Raw genomic sequence first — 22485 nt, 5'->3', positions numbered from 1 at the left:
AGCACTGTTTCAATTGTCAGTGCTATGTAAAAATCTGTAGTAAATAAATAGAAACACTTAAACCCCAAATGCTGTTCAGCTAGGGATTGCATGTACTTTAAAGCAAAGTCCCAGGCTAAAATACAACCAGGTCTTGAACAATAGAGCACCCCACCACCTCCCCCCTCGTTTTTGGATTTTTTTACTTTTTTATTTTGTCGTTTTGTACCTTTTCTGTTGTTTTCAAGCTGAATTTCTGTCCTACCTCGCCGCCGTGAGGTACGCAAATTCTGCATTTGCATCAGCCCCTCCTCCTCCCCCCCCCCCCCGTTCCTTCTGAGACCTGTGTGTGTCCCAGAAGATGGCAGGACCATTCAGATAGTGCAGTGTGACTCGTGCATGCTCAGTAGGAAACCGGCTGTGAACCCTGGTGGTTTCCCTTTCTCGCAATGCCGGCGCCTGCACCTCGAAACCTGAACCCAATGGAGTCGGCTTGGGGTGCTGAAATTGCGGGATCCCTGGACAGGTAAGTGTCCTTATAATAAAAGTTAGCAGCTGCAGTATTTGTAGCTGCTGACGTTTACATTTTTTTTACAGGCTGGAACTCCGCTTTAAATTTGCTCTTGGTGAAACCCCCATATATCCAAGGCTTTTATGGGGTGAATTCTGTATGAAACAGTGACATATATGTTATTAATTAGAATTGATCTGCCTTAGACCCCTTTCACACCGCAGAGCCTATAGCGTCGACTGTAAAACTTTTTAGCGGCGTTTTACCGTCGGATTTGCAGCGCATTTCGGCCGCTAGCGGGGCGCTTTTACCCCCGCTAGCGGCCGAGAAAGGGTTAAGACCGCCCGCAATACACCGCAATAGCGGTGTTTTGCCAGCGGTAATACAGCGCTGCCCCATTGATTTCAATGGGGAGCAGCAGTGGAGGAGCGGTAAACACACCACTCCTTCACCACTCCAAAGAAGCTGCTGGCAGGACTTTTCCTGACGTCCTGTCAGCGCACCGCTCCGGTGTGAAAGCCCTCGGGGCTTTCCCACTGGAGACAAAGGAGCAGCAGTTTGAGGGCAGATTGCAGGCGCTATTTCTAACGCTATAGTGCCTGCAAAATGCCCTTGGTGTGAAAGGGGTCTAAAACAGGGGTCTCAAACTAGCGTGCCTCCAGCTGTTGCGAAACGACAAGTCCCATGAGGCATTGCAAGGCCGACAGTTACAAGCATGACTCCCACAGGCAGAGGCATGATGGGACTTGTAGTTTCGCAACAGCTGGAGGGCCACTGGTTTGTGACCTCTGATCTAAAGAATCATTTTCATGGTGAAGTGAACCTGTATGAAACAGTGACATATATTTTATTAGTAGATTAGAATGGATCTGCCTAAATAATGATTTTCTTGGTGAAGTGAACCTGTATGAAACAGTGACATATATGTTATTAATAAATTAGAATGGATCTGCCTAATTATTTTCTTGGTGAAGTGAACCTGTGATGACTTCAGATATCTAGTCATGTTTAGGGAGATTTAAAAATAATAAAATTCCTCCTGCAGGGGACTTGATGTATCAAGCTCCAGATCTTCCAAGTGAATGCCCCCCATAGTTTCCTGCATAACTTTCCACAATCAAATCCATTCTGTAACAAATGCCAAAGTATGTCTGCAATGCAGAATATGCCCATCTGCCTGTTTAGTTTACTACACTCAGACTCAGTCGTTACATTTCAATACAAGAAAAAAGAAGCAATCCGATACCACCAGCATAAAGTGTGCAGATCCCTTTAATAAATATTTTACATAATTGCTTCAACTGCAAATCATGTTAATCCCATGTTTCCTATTAGACTGATGCTATCCAAAAAATCTGGAGCCTCACATACCCCAGAAAGGGAGATGTCAGCCTAAGCTTGTGCTAATGTACTAAAGGGAATTTAAAGGTAGCTAGGGTGCACGTGATCCCGCTCAGCCAATCAGAAGGCAGCAGGCTAACTGCGGCTGTCAGCGATAGGGAATTAAGTGTAATTATAAGACATCAGGCAGTGTGTGAGCAAATTAACCCCAGGAATTAGATAGTGAAAATAGTGTAACAGGGGCGTCCTGCATATGTGTCAGGCTTGTAAATCCCATCTTAAATGCTCTAGCCATAAAAGATATGTAATGTAAGTGTGGATGGTCATGGAAGATAAATACTTGTATGGGAACTTAGGAGTCATAATCGGCGGTGTTGCATGTGACATTACTATACCTACCTACAATAAAAGGAAAAGCTGCTGAGATTTAAATACAACTCTGCGACCCCACTCTGTTCTGTTTGCTTAATGTAGCCATTAAATGGGCCCATCACCCGACAATTAGCACATCCAATTAGAGAGAATGGCACTTCTTGGTGGGTGATAGGGGAAAGGCACAACAACTTCAAAGAACAAATGATTTGGGAAAAGCAGCCGCTCCCCTCCGGCTACAACAGTTGTTGGGAAACGATTTGTAGAAAACGATTATTTTCTTATATTTTCCAGCCAGATGTAAGTGAATAGGATAGAAGAGCGCAACGAAAATTCGCTTTATAATATCTAAAGAGGTCCTAAAGTTTAAAGAGCAGATGGGAAGCAGAGCACGCTGGGTGTTGTAGTTCCACTCCAAGAGGGTAGTCAAAGATATCCTGAACGAATCCTATTATTTGTAGTGACACCATTGACATTGATCGGTTTGGGTGGAAGCAGGTTAAGTTATAATTAAAACGCCTGTCAAGTTTTTTTTTTTTTTTCAGTGGTGTCCCTTTGGGGAGATTCCCCTTTGGTTCCTGTCGACACAAAGTAACTCTTATTACTGTCCATACTCTGGTCATACAGTCCATACATATGGAAGGTGGTGAAGGGTAATAGTGATCTGTCCATACTCTGGTCATACATTCCATACATATGGAAGGTGGTAAAGGGTAATAGTAATCTGTCCATACTCTGGTCATACATTCCATACATATGGAAGGTGGTAAAGGGTAATAGTAATCTGTTCATACTCTGGTCATACATTCCATACATATGGAAGGTGGTAAAGGGTAATAGTAATCTGTTCATACTCTGGTCATACATTCCATACATATGGAAGGTGGTAAAGGGTAATAGTGATCTCAAACACTCAAAAGACTTTCATTCCAGAAAATTTAGATGATATCATTTCTGTACAATATCCTTTAAACTGACCATACATTATACACTTTTCTTGTACAATTTCTGTACAAATTCCTTCAGATTTACCTTCGACTATATGTCATGCAATGGCCTGCCTGATTGGATACAAATTGAAAGTGTTATTTAGTCTTGACCTCATAGTATGTGGTTTTAGGTAAATCTACAGGAAAAATTGTCTAATTGTATAATGTATGACCAGCTTTACCAAAAATAGCTGAAAGGTTTTATTATGGAAACGTGGTAAAGAGTGACAGTAATCTCCAACACTCAGGCGACTTTCATTCCAGAAAACTGTAAAAGAAAATTGTATAAACTTTAGATTATATAATTTCTGTACAATCTCCTTTAAACTGGCCATATATTATATACTTTTCTTGTATAATGTCTGTACAATCTCCTTTAAACTGGCCATATATTATATACTTTTCTTGTATAATGTCTGTACAATCTCCTTTAAACTGGCCATACCTTATACACTTTTCTTGTACAATTTCTGTACAATCTCCTTTAAGCTGGGCATACATTATATACTTTTCTAATACAATTTCTGTACAATCTCCTTTAAACTGGCTATACATTATATACTTTTCTTATACAATGTCTGTGCAATCTCCTTTAAGCTGGCCATACCTTATATACTTTTCTTGTACAATTTCTGTATAATCTCTTTTAGATTTACCTTCACCTATGTCATGCACTGGCCTGCCTGATTGGATACAAAATAAAAGTGTTTCGTTTTGACCTCCTATTATATGTTTTTTTTTTGGGGGGGGGGGGGGGGGCTAAATGGAAACTGTATATTTGTATAACGTATGACCAGCTTTACCAAAACTAGCTGAAAGGTTTTATATTATGGAAGGTGGTAAAGGGTAATTAGTGATCTCAAACACTCAAATGACTTTCATTCCAGAAAACTGTACAAGAAAATTGTATAATGTATGACCAGCTTTAGATGATATAATTTCTGTACAATATCCTTTAAGCTGACCATACATTATACACTTACTACAATTTCTGTACAATTTCCTTTAGATTTTCCTTCAGCTATGTAGTGCAATGCCTGCATGATTGGATACAAATTTTAAAGTGTTGTTTAGGTTTGACCTCATATGGTTTTTGGTAAATTTAAAGGAAAATTGTACAATCAAGGATGTATAAATTGTACAATCAAGGATGTATAAATATGGCCAGATTACCAAAATTGTATGAGGATTGATGTATTTGTATCCAAACAGGCAGGCCCTTGTACTACTAAGTTGATAGTAGATCTAAAAAATAAGATTGCACAATCAGATTGTAACATTTAGTTGTCATTATGATTATGAGTTTAATTTACTAAAGAAGCTGAAAGTCTTCATAACAAGTATGTGAAGAGTTGCTTTAATTATCCAGACGTGTGCAGATGAAGGAAATAAGGAGGGATTTGCTTTTCACTTAATTGGATAATTGAAGGGAATCTTAAATTGTTTGTGAATATTCTCCACTCCTTTAGTAAATCAGCCTCCATGCCTCTATTTCTGTTCTGATGACAGCTTGCAATTTTAGGTTTTGCCTTTCAGTCCTGGTGACAAAAAAAGAGGTGATTCTCCCCAAAAGGGACGAGACAGCAATGCAAATCTTACAGAGGCTCTAACCCCTCAGCACTCCTAAGCTGGCTCCACATTACACAATTTTCTTGTACAAATCCTGTATAATCTCCTTTAAATTTACCTTCAACTTTGTAGTTCAAGGGCCTGCCTGATTGGCTACAAGTGTTGTTTAGGTTTAATCGCATATTATATATATATATATATATATATATATATATTTTTGGTAAATCTAAAGGAAATTGTACAGTTAGATTGTAAAATGTATGGCCAGGTTTACCAAAATTAGCTAAACATTTTTTTTTTTACAATTGTAGTGCAAAGGGTCTGCCTGGTTGGCTACAAGTATTGTTTAGATTGGACCTCATATTATATGGTTTTATTTTGGTAAACCTGAAGAAAATTGCACAGATAGTATAATGAAGCCACTTTCAGCTGTCATCCCACAAATGGAGCAGGGACGTCTTGTGGTCATTGTCAGAACAGAGATCGTTTTCCTTAGTTTTTGTTTATGGGAGGCAGGAGTGGCATCATTGATCGGGCTGTGTGTGCTTAAATCTGCTGGTGTATCTTACATCACCTTGAAGTCATTACTCTAAGGTATGATCAGTGATGGTTTTACCTGCTTGGCTATTTTTATCATTGACTTGCCAATGTAATGGCACATAGTTTTGTGTCGCAGGCAGCCTGTTTGCCTTCCTCCCCACCCATCTTTATTCCTGCTTCTCCCACACACTTCAAAGGCACAAAGTAAACACTGTACCACTCCGTCCTATTTACAGAGCTCCACCCTTTGATTAAAGGATCGCCATGAATTCAGTAACATTTTACACCTTCATGCCATGATCCCAATCTATTCTCTTCTGAGGCCTCTGCCTTATTTATATAATGCTACTGAATCATTCTACACAGTTTACAAAGTCTGTTTATTTTAAACAACACATGCTTATCCTATGATTGTAGGAAGAAATATTTATGATTATTTTGGCTACAAGAAATCATTACACTGAGACAAAACACCAGCATTTCTTTCATTCATAGGCATTAGTGTCGTTTACCAAAGAAGACCTTAAATTGGCTGGGGCAGTCGATCTGCATTGGTTTGGATTGGGTTAATGATATTTGCGCAGGTGTGAACAGCTTGCGCACAAATGCAGATCCTTATTAGTACATTGGAATAGATGGGGACGCCTTTATCCGACCATTCTACTTGGCATTCAGATACTGCAAGCATTCAATAAGCCCCTCGTGATATTTTTTTTCCTGAAGACACTACAAGCAATGTAAAAAAATAATGTTTTATATATAATTCATAGTTTTGTCCTTCTAGCTTGGAGATAGAACATGAAAGCCCAGATGGCATGCCCTTACTATTGCTGTAAATGGGGTGGCTTCAAACAGGTCACTGGAAACCTTAAGGGGATAACACGGTTATTAAGTTAAACAAAATCAATTTTAATCAGCTATTCCTTTTCTAATGGAGGATTTCCATTTGTAAATGCTGCAATTCATTTCAGTGTAGGTTCCAGCTGCAATCTAAGTACAGAAAATTCCATTTCTATTCATCGTATCATAGATTTACAGCTCCTCTGGTGCATTAGCAAAGTTGTATGCAAAATGTTGTATTTGAAAATACAGTTAAGGAGTAAAATGCACAGCTAGTATATCAAATAAAATAAAATGAAAAATAAAATGACATAAAATAAAATATACGGATGTAATACACTAGAAGAATCTCAATAGTATCCGCTTCTGTGCTATTAAGGCTGAAACAATACTAGTTGATTATAAATGGTGGTCACCCATGTATTGTGTACATCTTATTGCTCTGTGTAATGTTTATCTGTGCTCTCAGACATGTCCCCTTTTTCTGTCACAGGTCCCTTCACTGCAAGGACTCGGTGTGGACACCTCTAGGTAAGGAAAGATTTGGGTGTATTGATGATTGGCAGATGTGTTGTCCATAAATGGTTAAAAAAGGAGTCTATATGATCCAAGTCCATCATTGAGGTCCTCCTGTTCTTCCGGCAGCTGCAGGGTTAAGGAGTGATGGTGACATTTTATGGCAGCCAGATCCTCCAGCTGGGAGAACTGAGAAAGGGGCCATAAACGCCGGTAGGTGTTCTGCCCAGCCAGCTCTAATCACAGGAAGAAGTGGTGTCTTTACACTGTAAATTGCACTGATTTGCCACCGAGCTGTTCTTACTCATTTCCCAGGGGTGCCTCAAGAAAAAAAGCAAGAATGAAAAACAAAGGATCAGTTGTAGAGGATCCTTACATGTGTTAAAACAACATTGCTGCTTCCTTACAAACACAAGCCAGAGTAGGACCAAGGACATCTAAAACACACAATACACATACATTGTACAGAAGGCTATGCCAGACAAAAAAAAACAAAAAACAAACTCAAACGGGTGCAATAAATGCCACAAACACAACAGATCACTAAAATTCAATCTACACGGTTTGCAATAATTCGATAATTGTACTTCCAAGCACTCAAGTTCAGGTTTAGCAATGTATAACAACAAGATACAAGTAGGAGGCATAACAACAAGATACTAAAGTAGGAGGCATATAAACAAGATAGTAAAGTAGGAGAAATAAGTGAAACAAATTGTAAACATCTGGAAAATGTGATGAAGAAAAGATAATTATAATTTTGGACCTGTTATTTAGGTAAACAAACTGCAAGGGAAGTTGCACTTTGAAATTAAATTTTCCCCAGAGCTTAGTAAAGTGAAGTTCTGCTGACTTCCATCATCGAATCTTGTGTAAGCAAAAATTCTGTTAAGTATTTTCCTTGCAGGTAATTGGGTATTATTTGCTAAGTGAAACTTCACATCATTTACTAAGCTCTGTGCAAATTTCCTTGCAAAATGCAACTTCCCTTCAAAGTGAACCTATTTTTGCTTTACTAAATCTACCCTCCTGTGTCAGAATAGAAAAAAAACGTGCCCCCAGCGTAGGCTGATTCACTATAGCAGTTGAGAAACTTTATTAAAAAGATTCACCTTAATTATCCAATCATGTGCAGAGAAAAGGAAAAAGTAAACATGGATTTGATTTTCAGAGGATAACATCATTAAAATGAATCCTCACTATTTTTGAGTGAAGATTCTCAGTTCCTTTAAATCAGCCTTATTGGGGTTGATTTGCTAAAGGCAAATAGGCTGTTCACTTTGCAAGGGGAAGTTGTATTTTGCAACCTTTTTCTAACCTTTCTGTCTTTTTGTCACCTTTTCGTGCTTTTAATGACTGATCCTGTTTTTTTTCCCCTTTACTCCCTTGTCTGATCTATTTTCCATCTAGTTTGAGCCATTACACCAGGGGCATCTGTGCAGGATTCAGTCTAATGGGGATGATTTACTAAAGGCAAATAGACTGTTCACCTTGAGAGGGAAGTTGTATTTTGCAAGATCATTTTCCACATAGCTTAGTGAATGTGGCGAAATTTCACAAAAAATATAACAATAACAAACAAACAAAAATAATCACATGCTAGGAAATAAAAAAAATAAAAAAAATAGCATTTTTGCTTGCACATGATTGGATGATGGAAATCAGCAGATCCCCCCCTCATTCACTAAACTCTGGGGAAAATTCCTTTGCAACGTGCAACTTCCCTTGCAAGATGAACAGTTTGTTTGCCTTTAGTAAATCAAACCCATTAGTCTGAATCCTGCACAAATTCCTCTAATGTAGAGGCCCAGAGTAAATGAAAAATAGATCAGACAAGGGAGTAAAGGAAAAAAACAGGATCAGACAGTCATGAAAAGTAAGAAAATGTGACAAAAAGACAGAAAGCTTGGATAAGGCTTGCAAAATGCAACTTCCCTTGCAAGGTGAACAGTCTATTTGCCTTTAGTAAATCAACCCCATTAGTCTGAATCCTGCACAGGTTCCTTTAGTGTAATAGCCCAGAGTAAATGGAAAATAGATCAGACAAGGGAGTAAAGGGAAAAAAACAGGATCAGACAGTCATGAAAAGCAAGAAAAGGTGACAAAAGGACAGAAAGGTTAGAAAACAAACAATGCAGAAGGTGTGAAAGGAATCAAGTGTGGTGCCTGGGAGTTTTCTGTCTCCCACATCTGCCTCTTTCACCTTCTTTCATCACAAAATGATCCATTTCTTTCAAGTCCCGTCTGTCCTCATCAGTCTATTAACAAGGCAGCCAAGTTGTGTGTGCAGCACCTTTATTGTGAATCGTGTCTGATTGTCCTGAGTAGGAGAGGTAAATATACGACCTATGGAGCCAGGCTTAGCAGCCCCCCTGTGCCCTCTCCTTGCCTCCCCAGTACAAACAAATCTTCCACAATATGGACATTACAGCAACAAACAGGCAATCTGGATTTAGGGGCAATGGAGAGTCATCCAAGGCTGAAAATAGCTGTGTGCTCAGATCTAGGACAAAACCATTGCCTGTTCGCTTTATGTCAGCATCAAACATCTGTCTAATAGTTAACCCAGATATACATGACATGACACTTCCAGCCCCATATGCTGCACACTTGTACATGCAAAAGGCACCTTTCCATCCAGAGAGCTGACTCCTGGCTCAGGATGTTTGGGCAATTACAGTATGTATGTGTGTATATTTCTTCTGACTGAAAGCTAATTTCAGCCCTCTAGCAGAAGCAAATAAAACCTGACAACTTATAAATCAGGAATAGGTGCCTATCACTCAATCTTTGCATAAATTATGAACCCATAAGCAGGCGTTCTGTCGTTAGAACCGAGGCCCCTGGAACGGCTTTATTGATGGCTGTATAGTACAATAACACGGAACGTAACTGCCACTTAAGGGAGCCCTCCACCCCTCCCACATTCCAGGCAAATGACCTTCTCACATGTCTTCTAGCTCACCTTTTACTTCACTTACATTTCTAATGGATGTCTGCACAAGCTAATGCAAAGTATGCCCCCTCTTTAGTATTGTACAATTCGTGCACAATTTGTGTGTGTGTGTGTATATATATATATATATATATATATATATATATATATATATATATAAAATTTGCATTGCAATGTCTTAAATACCTACACACGCAGGCTTTATTGTCAGGGCCAAATACTCATTGCAAAAGCAATGAGCAGTTACTGTTGGGATTGGATAGACTAAGTCTTATTACATTAGTAGGAGCAAGTGATAATATAAGGAGAGCCTGAGCCTATGAATAAAAGGTGACCACACTACATACTCCACACTACCTCATTGTACAATCTATGTAGTGCATGGTTTGATACTAATTGAAAGGGTTGTTATGTTAACATAGTTTCAGTAAATCTATAGGAAATTGTACAGAGATTAGACAATCTGATCGTATAGTGTATATCCAGTTAAAAGGGGATGGGGGTGAGTCTAAGTATATAAGGTTCTATATGTCTACGGTCTTTCATAACCCTCTGTTACATGCTGAAACATATTGTGCAGCTCTTTTCACAGTCAGTACCCTCTCGCTCCTTCTTTTTAATACATATGTAAGTAATGTAGTAACTACTTCCTGAGGGTAGTGTATGGCTCTACCTAAATCTTTTGTAGACTTTTATCAGCAAGCACCTTTTTCTAATTCCCAGGACTTGAGTCCATCTCCCAGGATCTTCACTCACCTCCCTGCACCTCCTTCCATCTCCTCTGATCTCTTTTGATGTTCAGAGTTCCCCTGTACTTCAGTCAAGCTCTCTCCATCTTCCAGGACACTTCTGTATCTCCCAGTACCATCTTATGATCTGAAGGTATTTTTTTCCCTCTAGGTTTTCTTATTTTCTGATAGGTGTGATGTACCTTTTTAGCTCTTTCACTTGTGTAGGCAATCCAAACTAACACGATCTTTGTCCCATAGATTATACAGTTGCACAACTTTCCAAGGTTTAGGATTTATTATTAGACACGTGTGGTTGTTTATTAAGGAATACCTTAAAGAATAAAACTCTAACTAATTTTTCTGACTCTGTTGCTTCCTTTTTTTAATTGTTTTTTTATTTTTATTTCTTGCACTCTTTCTCTATCTCTCTTTTTCTGTTAATTTCCCTCTGTCTCTCTCATTCTTAATTTTGGTATCTCTCTTTCTTTCTTCTTTCTTTCTTTCTTTCTTTCTTTCTTTCTTTCTTTCTTTCTTTCTTTCTTTCTTTCTTTCTTTCTTTCTTTCTTTCTTTCTTTCTCTCTCTCTCTCTCTCTCTCTCTCTCTCTCTATCTCTCCCTCTTACACACACACACACACACACACACACACACACACACACACACACACACACACATACACACACACACACACACACACCACACACACACATTTTAATTTCCCACTCTATACATGTATTTCTCTGCTTATATGTGTATCCCTTCCTGTTTTTATATTGATATTTATATATTTTATATTATTTTTGTGTTTTTAGCACTGCACGTATACATTACATGTGTACAGTTCAAATACAGGTCCAGGGAAAAAAAAGAAACAAGCGGGAATGACTTACTAATAAATGATTATTTATCTAGAGAGAAAAAAAAGCGAGGAAATGAACAGAAAGGAAAGGAAATAAAAGAAGGAGTGATTAGAAAGAAACAAAGAAAGAAACAAAGAAAAATAAAGAGAGCTGATATAGAGAAAAAAAGAGAAAGAAAGAAAGAAAGAAAGAAAGAAAGAAAGAAAGAAAAAGAAAGAGAGATGAGATAGAGAAAAAAAAGAGAAAGAAAGAAAGAAAAAAAAGAAAGAAAGAAAGAAAGAAAGAAAGAAAGAAAGAAAGAATGAAAGAAAGAAAGAAAAAGAAAGAGAGATGAGATAGAGAAAAAAAAGAAAGAAAAAGAAAGAAAGAAAAGACAAGAAAAGAAAAGAGGAGAATGAGATAGAAAAAAAGAGAAATAAAGAAGTATTTGAACGTATTTTTACATTGAACAGGTAAAGTCATCATCAGTCCTTGTATTCAGTTGGTGTCACCCTGGCTGTAGGGCATCATCAAACGACTAATAATACTGACTAACTCATGATAGGATGACCTGTCAAATGGTGAAAACAAGTGTTTTTCTGAGCCTTGGAAAGTTCGGCAAATCCCCTCCATGACATGGCAGGATTCTTTAAGCCTAGACTATACTTTGTGGCGGCCTGTCCATTAGGAATGGATGAAGAAAGAGGGGGGGGGGGGGGGGGGGGGAGCAGATTGTGAAAAATTGCATTTATTTGGTCATCTTAAAAATCATCTTGCAGGATTCCTGCTTTTTTTCTTTTTTCTTTTTTTTTTACAAAGGGGGCAAAAGGTGGGCAGAGGATTGTAAAGTGTAGGGACGTTTCATGTTGTAGTCCCACCTCTCAGGGAGATCAGTGGCCTTCAGCTACTGATAAAAGGGAATCATGATTCCCAGTGTTTGGGGAGTATGTAAGCCGAGTGTATGAGTGTTTATTTAGGCTCATACAAGACACCTTGGCCACTTGAAGATAAAAGAGGCGATGTGGAGCTAGGAGTGGTGCCATGGTCCTGGGCCAGGCTGGTGGAGCAATGATGGACAGTGATGGACCTTTATCCGCCCAGGCACCTTGCACAGTCCCAGGCAGATGATAACTGGCAGACCTTTATTTGCCCTCACATTCAGCCTGCTATCTGCATACGCATCCCGGGAGGATAGCTTTATCACTAAATTGATTCTCAATTGCCTGATCTGTCAATAGGAGCTGAGAAAGCTGCTCCTTAGCAACCTGTGTTTCAAACGCCTTTTTTGTCCCCCTAAGCGAGTCTATGGAGGTAATATCTGTGATCTCTAGGAGACGATCGATTGTGTATGATGGCTGTGCTGTGTATTCACAGGGGTCATCGCTGTGGACTGGGCTGATCGCCGCTTCTTATCATTCGCCACAAACACTCTGCACTTCTCCTATGGAGAATCCCTCTGGCATTAACCCCTTCATCACTAAAGCCTGGTAGCACTTTAGCAAAGATAAGTCCCTGTTAAAGTACACAGATAAGATTGTGATTGTTAAAGCAGAAGTAAAATTACTGATAAATCTGATGAGATAAATCCTCAATTTACTGCTAATAACTTAGGGCCAATTTCTACCCTGTAGAGGTACCAGGGTTAACTGCCCCCCCCCCCCCCCCCACACACACACACACCACCACCAACAACAACAAACACACACACGTGTTTCTTGCCAAATAGTCATCTAACTCACACACTCCCCATTATTGTCTCAACAGTTTTAACAGATGTCAAATATCCTTATCAATATCAATATTTAAATAACAACATGATCAATACATTACCAAAAGTTGGCGATACTTGTATCCCATATAGGTACATATAGGGCATTGTCCTGATCTATGCCTGCTAAGTGGCATGAACATTTATGTTAGTACATACTGTTGGATAGTGAAAAGAACACTGATACGTTTTATAATGACTATTATATATAATTACATGTTGTTGTAGCAACAACTACAATAAATCCTTTAATAAGGATACCATAAGCATGTTTAAAATGCCACTAGGTGTACACACTTGTGCATTATCACACATACATATATGTGTGTATACACACACATTTACCTACTATGTAACTATATTTACAGGAAAAGGTATTAAATTATATTAAGGTTTAAATTATAACTATGCTAAAAACAGTGCATATATAATATGATGTAATCTCAGAGACATGTAGCATCAGCTATGCATTGCATACCATATTATGCTTTCTTCCCCCCCCCCCCTTTTTTTTATATTCTGTATTTTTGCAGGGTTCCTTTTTTCTTCTTCTTTTTATTTTTTTTTGTTGTGTGTGTGTATAATCTCTAGCAACATCTGTAAAAATTCTACCTCCCAAGGTCATTAAAAAGATCCCTTATTTACCTCTAACATACATACCTTGGTTGTGTCATATAATCTATATGTAAGGGGCATGTGATGAGGAGAAGGGTGTCCCAGCAAGTGGCTAGCTGGGTTTCAGTCTAATGAAAATGAAGCCTTGCAGAGTTCACGATGAACTGTGCCTCCATTGTGCACCCCACAAACCTAACAGCACACATACATTTGCTGTATACATTCAAACCACATTCCAGACACATCTGCTTTTTTAAAGCTTCTTTTTATTTTTAAGAAAATAGGACAAAAAAAAAAAAAAAAGAAAAACACAACAACTTTTTTTTTTTTCTTTAGCATGAAAATGAAACATCAAATTACTTTGCCTCTGGCTCCCATTTTTCCCTTCTACATTATAACTAGTTATTGAACTAGCTATAAGATCTAAAGGCCATTTGTGCGGAGACAGATTTCAACTGAGTTCTACCATCAATATTCTGTGGCAGTGACCTATTGGTGGAAGTCAAGCAACAGAGGTGAAATTCAGGTCACGCTGTCTAACCAGTATTAAAATGCGAGCACTTTGAGGGGGGAAAAAAGAGCCCACTTTAAACGAGATTTAAAGAAAATTGAATTCCACTCTTTGCATTCTCCTTACAAATACAAAATGCATTTTTAATTTTTCTTTCCTTTTTTTCTCCTACAAGGGAGGAGGGAATAAATATTTGCTCTTTTTTTTTTTTAGTTTCTTCAGAGAAAGGAGAAAATCAAACGATCTAAAAGACAAATGATTGCAAATCTGGGTGTAGCAACCTGTCCCCTCTATTACATTTGGCCTTAGTTCCCATCTGAAAGCATATTAAAAAACAAAAACAAAAAAAAATGTAAAATAAAATGTCCATGCCAACTAGCTTTATAGAACACATAATATACGTATGCATCTGATACCCAGACATACGATGATTAGTGATGAGCATCTTTGCATCAGACTTTTGGCATTAGTAAGAAAAATAAGAGAATCTCGGTTTTGTTATTAGAAGGAGAGACGTCAGGGTTTTGCTGTTATGCCAAGCAGAAAGAGGAGATTGTAGTCCATTTTTCTAACATGCACAGATTGCTAATTGCGTGAGGTGCAGGTTACCAAAACGGTCAGTATGGTAATAGCACCTTCAATGAACCCTTGGGGACAATAGACTGTTATTTTTCTTCGGAACTGTCAAAAAAGACGCTTTGTGCTCAGAATGTTTCACCAACTCCACAGCCGCATAATTTTCCAGGCTTTTTATGCAGCAACAAAAAGCCAGAGGACCAGAGCAGAAAATTAGAGAGAGACAGAGAAAGAAAGAAAGAAAGAAAGAAAGAAAGAAAGAAAGAAAGAAAGAAAGAAAGAAAGAAAGAATATACCGAAAAAGAGAGATGTATAGAAAGAGAGATAGAGAAAGAACGCAAGAAAGAGAGACAAAGAGAAAGAGAGACAATAAAAAGAAAGAACGAATATTAATTAAAAGAGATGTATAGAAAGAGGGCTACAGAGAGAAAGAGAGCAAGAAAGAGAGACAAGAAAAAGAAAGAAAGAGAGAAAGAAAGAAAGAAAGAAAGAAAGAAAGAAAGAAAGAAAGAAAGAAAGAAAGAAAATATAAATAAAAAGAGAGATGTATAGGAAGAGAGATACAGCGAGAAAGAGAGCAAGAAAGAGAGGCAATAAACAGAAAGAAAAAAAGAAAGAGAGAGAGAGAGAGAGAGAGAGAGAGAGAGAGAGAGAGAGAGATGGGGTGGTGGAGAGAGAGAAAGAAAGAGAATGAAAGCAAGAGATACCAAAAGTAAGAATGAGAGAGGCAGAGGAAAATGAACAGATAGAGAGAGAGAGAAAGAGAGAAAGAAAGAGCAAGGGAAAAATTAACAGACGGAAAGAGAGAGAGGGAAGGCAGGGAGAAATAGAAAGAAAGAAAGAAAGAAAGAAAGAAAGAAAGAAAGAAAGAAAGAAAGAAAGAGGGAGAAATAGAAAGAGAGAGAGAGAGAGAGAGAGAGAGAGAGAGAGAGAGAGAGAGAGAGAGAGAGAATGAAAGCCAGAGATAGAGACTAAAGGGGGGTGAAGAAATAGAAAGAAGGAAAGAGGGAAAAATAGAAAGAGAGAGAGAGAGAGAGGGGAGAAAGAGAGAGAGAGGGGGTAAGAGGGAGTAAGAGAGAGATGGGGTAAGAGAGAGAGGGGGTAAGAGAGAGAGGGGGGTAAGAGAGAGAGAGAGGGGGTAAGAGAGAGAGAGGGGGGGAGCAAGCAGAAGTAGAAACAATAAAAAAGGAAGAGGGAGAAATAGAAAGAGTGAGAGGGTGAGAGAGAGAGGGGGGGGGGGCAGAAATAGAAAGAAAGGAAAAGGGAGAAAGAGAGAGAGAGAGAGAGAAAGAGAGAGAGAAAGAGAGAGAGAAAGAGAGAGGGGGCAGTGAAAAGTAGAAAGAAAGAGAGACAGAGAGAAAGAGACAAAAAAGGGACGTGTGTGTGTGTGGGGGGGGGGGGGGGGGGGTTGGGGGAGGGGGTGTTGGTGGTAAGAAAGAAAGAAAAAAAAAACATAAACAAGAAAAAGATACAAAAAAGGAAGAAAGAGGAAAAAGGGGAGTTTATTTTTAATCTTACTTGTAAGTTTTGCCACCCAGTCCAAAATGTTTACAAACAGACTCCCTTTAAATCCTGGTGTGTTAGTAAATCGGGTTGTCTCCTCCATGTGCCCCCACATTCCCAGTGCACGTCACAGCTGGGCTGATTCTCCTTCATACAAAGCTCAGCAGTGTTATTTTAATGCTGCTTTCTACATTAATGTGGCTCCCAGTTCTGCACCTTACCCACAGCCAGGCTCGCTCAGTACTAAATGAAAGAAGCTTGGGGAAAGAGAAATGGCTTGACAAGAACTGGCCATATTTGTTACAGCAAAGAAAGCCCCGTGATTGAGCTAAGAAGGAGCATAAACATATATATTAGTATGCTAGAATACTGATTGTAACAGGAGAAAAGGCGAGGAGCTGCCATGTTACATTGTCGTGGGGTTAAAGTGATTAAGGTTAGCTTGAGCAGGCTTTGCAGAAAAAATAAAATATTTACTAAAAAAAAAACTGTTAGGCCTTGTATATGTGAGATCTCAGCATTGAATTTGTGATGGAACAAATAAAAAAAAAATAAACAAAGTATTGGTAGAGGTTTTAATACATTCATTCATATGAGTTTTGGAGATGAATATATAGCCCTGTTGCAAAAGGGTCATTTTACTTTGATACATAGCATTCGGGCTCTTTGAAACACCCATTGCATTTAAAGGAAGTTACAAAATAATTCACTTACACTTAACTGCATGTTTGGAAATAGTTTACTAAAGAAGTGATTTTTACATTGGCCTGTGTTCTTATAGGAAATAGAAATCGTGATTTGCAACTGGACCTTTGTAGACATGTGAAGTGCAGAGTGGCAAAAAAAAAAAAAAATGACAGCTTTAGTAAATCAGACCCTTGATGGGAACACAAGTAAAAAGTATCCCTTTAGTAAATCTACACCATCAGCCTGGGACTAGAAATGTGCCTTGATTAGGACTGTGACACCCAGCAACCCAGCAGATGGATGTAAATCCAGCCACATTACCTCCTGAAAGTTAGCAGTGTTTATCTAAGCACAAGCCAGTGGGTAGTTAGGAAACAGAGAGCCATAATAACAGCATGCTGCTTCACATCTGGATGAAGTTATAACCATTGTGGCTTTATAATGGCAATTTTAATTCACATTCATTTAACAAGCCCTCATCAAAGTTGCAGATACCAAGAAGGCGCTTATATGCACCCTGTAGAATCGAATTTGTGTGGAGACAGCAGTCACAGATTCGTCTCTAGGGGGGTATATGGGTGATGCTACAAACCTCTGATCATAACTTTGTTTTTTTTTGCACTTTGAATAAATTGTGGGGAATCCCTGGTGTTTAATGCGCCACTTCATTCAGTAGTCGTTGGAAGTGGTTACTAGCACAGAGGGGCCATATGAAGTCTCCCATGTTTTGGGTAGAGGAAAAAGAGAAGGAGAGAGAAAGAGAGGAAGAAGGAGAGAGAGAGAAAGAGAGAGAGAGAGAGAGAGAGAGAGAGAGAAAGAGAGAGAGGAGGGGGCGGGAGGAATGGATTAAAGGTGTAGATTAAATAATCATAAAATAACACATTATTACATTTCCTATAAAGACTGAACAGCCACCGCAAAAGAGCAAGTCCCAACCAGTACAATCCTCCTGGCTGATTTATAGCCTTTTACTGCCCTATAAAAGCTGTTAGAACGAACCTAAAGCCTGCACCACCGCTGGCACATTTAGTCTAATAAATAAAACATAAACAGCTAACTTTATGTGTCACTTTTATTGTTATCAAGTAAAATATGGCATTGCCCTACAAGCTATGATTCTATGCTATAATTGTTATCAAGCTGAACAGGGGAGCAATCAGATATCTACACTCCCATTTTTAATGCCTAATCTAAGCTCTTGATAAAATACCTAATTGTAATAGCTGTTTGCTTGGAAATGTTTACATAAATTCCCAGGGTTTTTTTTTTTTAAGCACTATATTATCTGCTGGAAGTAGGATGTGTGACATAGATGCTTCGTGCAAACAGAACAGGAGTCCCTCTCCAGTCATTTGGTCTACTTAAGAAGAAAACTACGATGGGGCCCCCTTTCTGGATGAAAATTGCATTGGCAGACCAGGTCCTCCATCCTCAGCAGCCGTGTTATTGCACTAGGTACTGAGTGACATGATCCATCCTGCTTAGGAGGCATTAGCTGTAGCCAGGAGTGGGGATACAGGCAACAAGGCAATAGAAACTTTGCTGGTCAACTGGCTGAACGGTCACAGCATCCATCCAAATAAGAAAGACACCCACATGGTGATCTAAACCCAACTCTACCAGGGAACACAATCACAGCAGCCACATTGATAGAATGTCCTTCTCCCCAAATCTCATAGATTTTCTCATGCCTTTGCTGTATCTTGTGAGTTAACCTCTTCCTTCTTGTTGCAGAGGGACACATGCGAATAGAGAAGGCAGTTTAACACAGATAAGTGATTTTATTTATTCCAGGCATCCTATGAAGGATGGGATTGTGAACAATCTATCTATCTATCTATCTATCTATCTATCTATCTATCTATCTATCTATCTATCTATCTATCTATCTATCTATCTATCCATCTATCTATCTATTCTATATGTGTCTATCCTACTTGTCTAACTACATATATATCCATACATCTATATAGATCTATCTATCTATCTATCTATCTATCTATCTATCTATCTATCTATCTATCTATCTATCTATCTATCTATATATATATATATATATATATATATATGTGTGTGTGTGTGTGTGTCATACAGATATCTGGGGCTAAGAGATATCTGATCACCTACTATCATCCTGTGTCTAGCTTACCTTTCTATCTACCCACCTACACACACACACACACACACACACACACACACACACACACACACACACACACACACACACACACACACACACACACACACACATATATATATATATATATATATATATATATATATATATATACAAAATATATCTATCATCCATGTATCTTTAACTATGTATTAGTGTTTATCATACCTATCTACCTGTCCATAATATATTGTACTCTCTTTCTCGCTCTTTATCTCTATATATTCTGATCTATCTATCTATCTATCTATCTATCTATCTATCTATCTATCTATCTATCTATCTATCTATCTATCTATCTATCTCCCCTCTATCATTTATTAGCTACCAATCTCTATCCTATATACCTACCTACCTACCAATATGATATATATATAGGAGAATTGGACTATCTTTTGGACTATCTCTCCCTCTCTCTCTTTTCCCCCCTCTCTCTCTATATATATCCATCCATCTATCTATCATTATCTACCTGATATATATATATATATATATATATATATATATATATATATATATATATATATATATATATATATATATACCTTTATCTATATATTCATCTGTATGTTTATTGGAGTCTGCTGTAGAAGCCCATACCTACGTGTCTATAATACACTGAATAGAGATCTCTTGAGATTCCTATTTTTCTGACTCTTCTCTTTGTCATTGCAGGGCACCCTGAATGTGGATCGGTTGTGGATCTCCTGGGATGGAAGCGATGACCCCTGGCTCACAAATTGGACGATATGGTAGGTAGACAGGATCAGGGGATCTGCACCATTTTAGGATCAGAAATACAATGCTCCAGGTTCTGTTTGGAGCAGATGTATTATTGTATGTGTGCATGTTTGTGTGTGTATGCCTTTCTTACAGAGGGAGGAGGTGAATATTCCCCACCCACCTCTATGTGCACATTGACTTCTATATCTCCCTTTCTGTGTATTTGCCCAGTAAATACCATCGTATCCCCCATACAAATCGCACACAGGCTATAGGGCTCCATCAGTGTGTGTGATCAGCTCTGGAGGAAACAAAATGAAAACACAACAACAAACATGGAAAGGGAAAATTACATTTTAAATAAGCTTTTGGTTCCTTATCCGGGGACTAGGATGCGGGTTGTGATTGGCTAGTGGAGTCACATGGTGAAAGTAACTTTACGGGGTCGCCAGCTAGTAGGAGGGCTTTATGGAGCAGAAAAACGACAAAGCGAGAAAAATTATTTTCCACTCCAGAAATTAATGATCATGAGTTCGTATTTGATGGACTCTAACTACATCGATCCGAAATTTCCTCCATGTGAGGAATATTCGCAAAATAACTATATCCCAGAACACAGTCCGGAATATTATAGCCGGTCCAGGGACCCTGGATTTCAGCATCATCACCAGGAACTGTACCCTCCAAGAACAACCTACCCTGAGCGCCAGTTCAGCTGTGCCAGCATCCAGGGGCCAGGAAACCCAGCCACACACACCAGGGTCCATGGGCAACCTCAGAGCAACCACCACCTTGTAGGCAAAGCCCAGATTTGTGACCTTCCAACCCCATCTCTACCTACCAACACTACCACCTCTGCCACTCCATCCCCAGCACCCCCAGTCTGCAACCAGCCAAATCCTGAGCATCCTACCAGCACAGCCACCAAACAGCCCATAGTCTACCCCTGGATGAAGAAAATACACGTCAGTACTGGTAGGAAACTTTTCTTCTTCCCTTAACCTCTCTTTTTTTTTTTTCCTTTTTTTTTTTCTAAAGCTCAAAGAGTCTTTGGGTTAGCACAATTGAACTGGATTTACGACTACGAATGGGTAATTACACCCACCATAAATTTTATAGCCAAGCCTGTCTGGGCTGCTCCAGCCATGTGCTTCATTCTGCTCTGTATGTGGAGTGTGTGTGTGTGAGAGAGGGAAAAAAGTCCTATAGCTTTGTAAGGGGTGCATAAATAATTCAGCCTGTTTGGAGCTAAGGGATCCCCTTCAGAACTGGAGGAATTTTACAAGACATTTTTTTTTTTAGCAGATCGCCTTTCTTCAAGGATTGTGCTATCCTTTTCTGTCCCTGTGTTGCCTATCCCCCTATACCTTCCCTCTCTCTCTCTCTCTATCTCTCTCCTCCTGTCTTCCTTCTGTTTCCCCCACCTTTTCCATGGCTGTCCTCCTGATTTTCTTCTTTCTTTCTCAGTGAACCCTAATTATACTGGGGGTGAGCCCAAGAGATCCAGAACTGCTTATACCAGACAGCAAGTCTTGGAACTGGAGAAAGAATTTCACTATAACAGATATCTAACCAGGCGAAGGCGCATTGAAATAGCCCACTCCTTGTGTCTTTCGGAAAGGCAGATCAAGATCTGGTTTCAGAACAGGAGGATGAAATGGAAAAAAGACCACAGATTACCTAACACAAAAGTCAGATCCTCTACCTCCTCCAATGCGCCTAGCAGCATCATTGCTTCCAATTCTGCACCCAACGAGGATCTAACGCAAAGCTCAGCTCAGGACCAGCGGGAGGATATTACAAGGTTATAAATACACTACCAATAAACAAAACAAAAAAAAACTACACACAAAAGACTGAGTATTTATAGAATCTAATAATAATTATAATATATATATTTTTTGGTTCTTGTCGTTTATTTTTTTTTTTTTGTTTTTTTTTTTTCCTTGTGCGTTGGAAAAAAAAGAGGTCTTTTGAATCATCAAACAGGCTTTAAATGCATGTCACAGTGCATGGGATCAGGTCTTTTTTTTTTTTGTCAAGTGTTGTTTTATGTTTGTTTGTTTGTTTGTTTTATGGCAGTTATGTCCTAATTTATTTTCTGAGGGGAGGTAGGATGTTCAATTTTAAATGATTTTCCTAAAAAAAAAAAAAAAAACAGGGTTTGCAATTTTTGCCCTTTAAATATTTAAAATAATGAGTGTTAACCATGCTAGAACAAACCCCACAGGCGATTTTTTTTTTGTATACGAAAATAATAATATTAATAATAATCCTGTTATGTGATCAGCTTCTAAGTAGCAGCACATCAAATGCAGAATCTGTCTAATTTCAAGGCAATTCCATTCTGTGACAATATTAAAGACTAGAGTTTCTCAGTCGGTAGATAGATCCCTTTTGCTGTTGTTACTGTGTTTCATCATTTTTTTTTATTTTTGGTAAAGACTACACTGTAAAAAAATAAATGCTATGAACAGTCCTAGTGTAATGTGACCGTATATTTGTTCAATAAAACAGTGAGTGTGTTTTAGTTTAACCTGGCAGTGTATTTTTTTTTAACCTGGTTTCACCATTTAATCACACTGTTGTAAAATTGTTTTTTTTTTGGTCTTTAGGGCTTGCTGCAATAAGCAATATAATATACACGTGTCCTTTTCTAGTGTACACTATGCACCTGAACAGCCCTGTGTACTCTTTAATATTGGCCAGGCTTTATTGCAAATGATAGCTGTGCTGTCCTTATT

At 38.6% G+C, this 22485-nt stretch overlaps 1 protein-coding gene across 23 annotated transcripts in view; it reads left to right on the top strand.

Annotated features, from left to right (window-relative positions):
* The window catches only part of LOC143983756 (homeobox protein Hox-C4-like), a 185855-nt gene extending 163578 nt beyond the window's left edge, over nt 1-22277 (top strand). For 6 of the 23 annotated variants that reach the window (XR_013274661.1, XR_013274662.1, XR_013274653.1 and 3 more), the window contains 4 exons: nt 6635-6672; nt 10337-10495; nt 18577-19770; nt 21044-21202. Coding sequence is in view for 1 of the 23 variants with exons in the window: in XM_077483807.1 (XP_077339933.1) it covers nt 20164-20716; nt 21209-21552 (897 nt within the window). In the remaining 22 variants the exon portion in view is untranslated. The other 17 variants (XR_013274669.1, XR_013274655.1, XR_013274670.1 and 14 more) reach the window with 13 other exon arrangements.
* Nucleotides 22278-22485: the final 208 nt, after the last annotated feature.

The sequence above is a fragment of the Lithobates pipiens genome, unplaced genomic scaffold (assembly GCF_037356315.1).
Source record: "Lithobates pipiens isolate NorthernLeopardFrog02 unplaced genomic scaffold, aLitPip1_a1.2 Scaffold_16, whole genome shotgun sequence".
In the NCBI taxonomy this organism is placed as follows: domain Eukaryota; kingdom Metazoa; phylum Chordata; class Amphibia; order Anura; family Ranidae; genus Lithobates; species Lithobates pipiens.
This window is presented reverse-complemented; position numbering and strand designations above follow the sequence as displayed.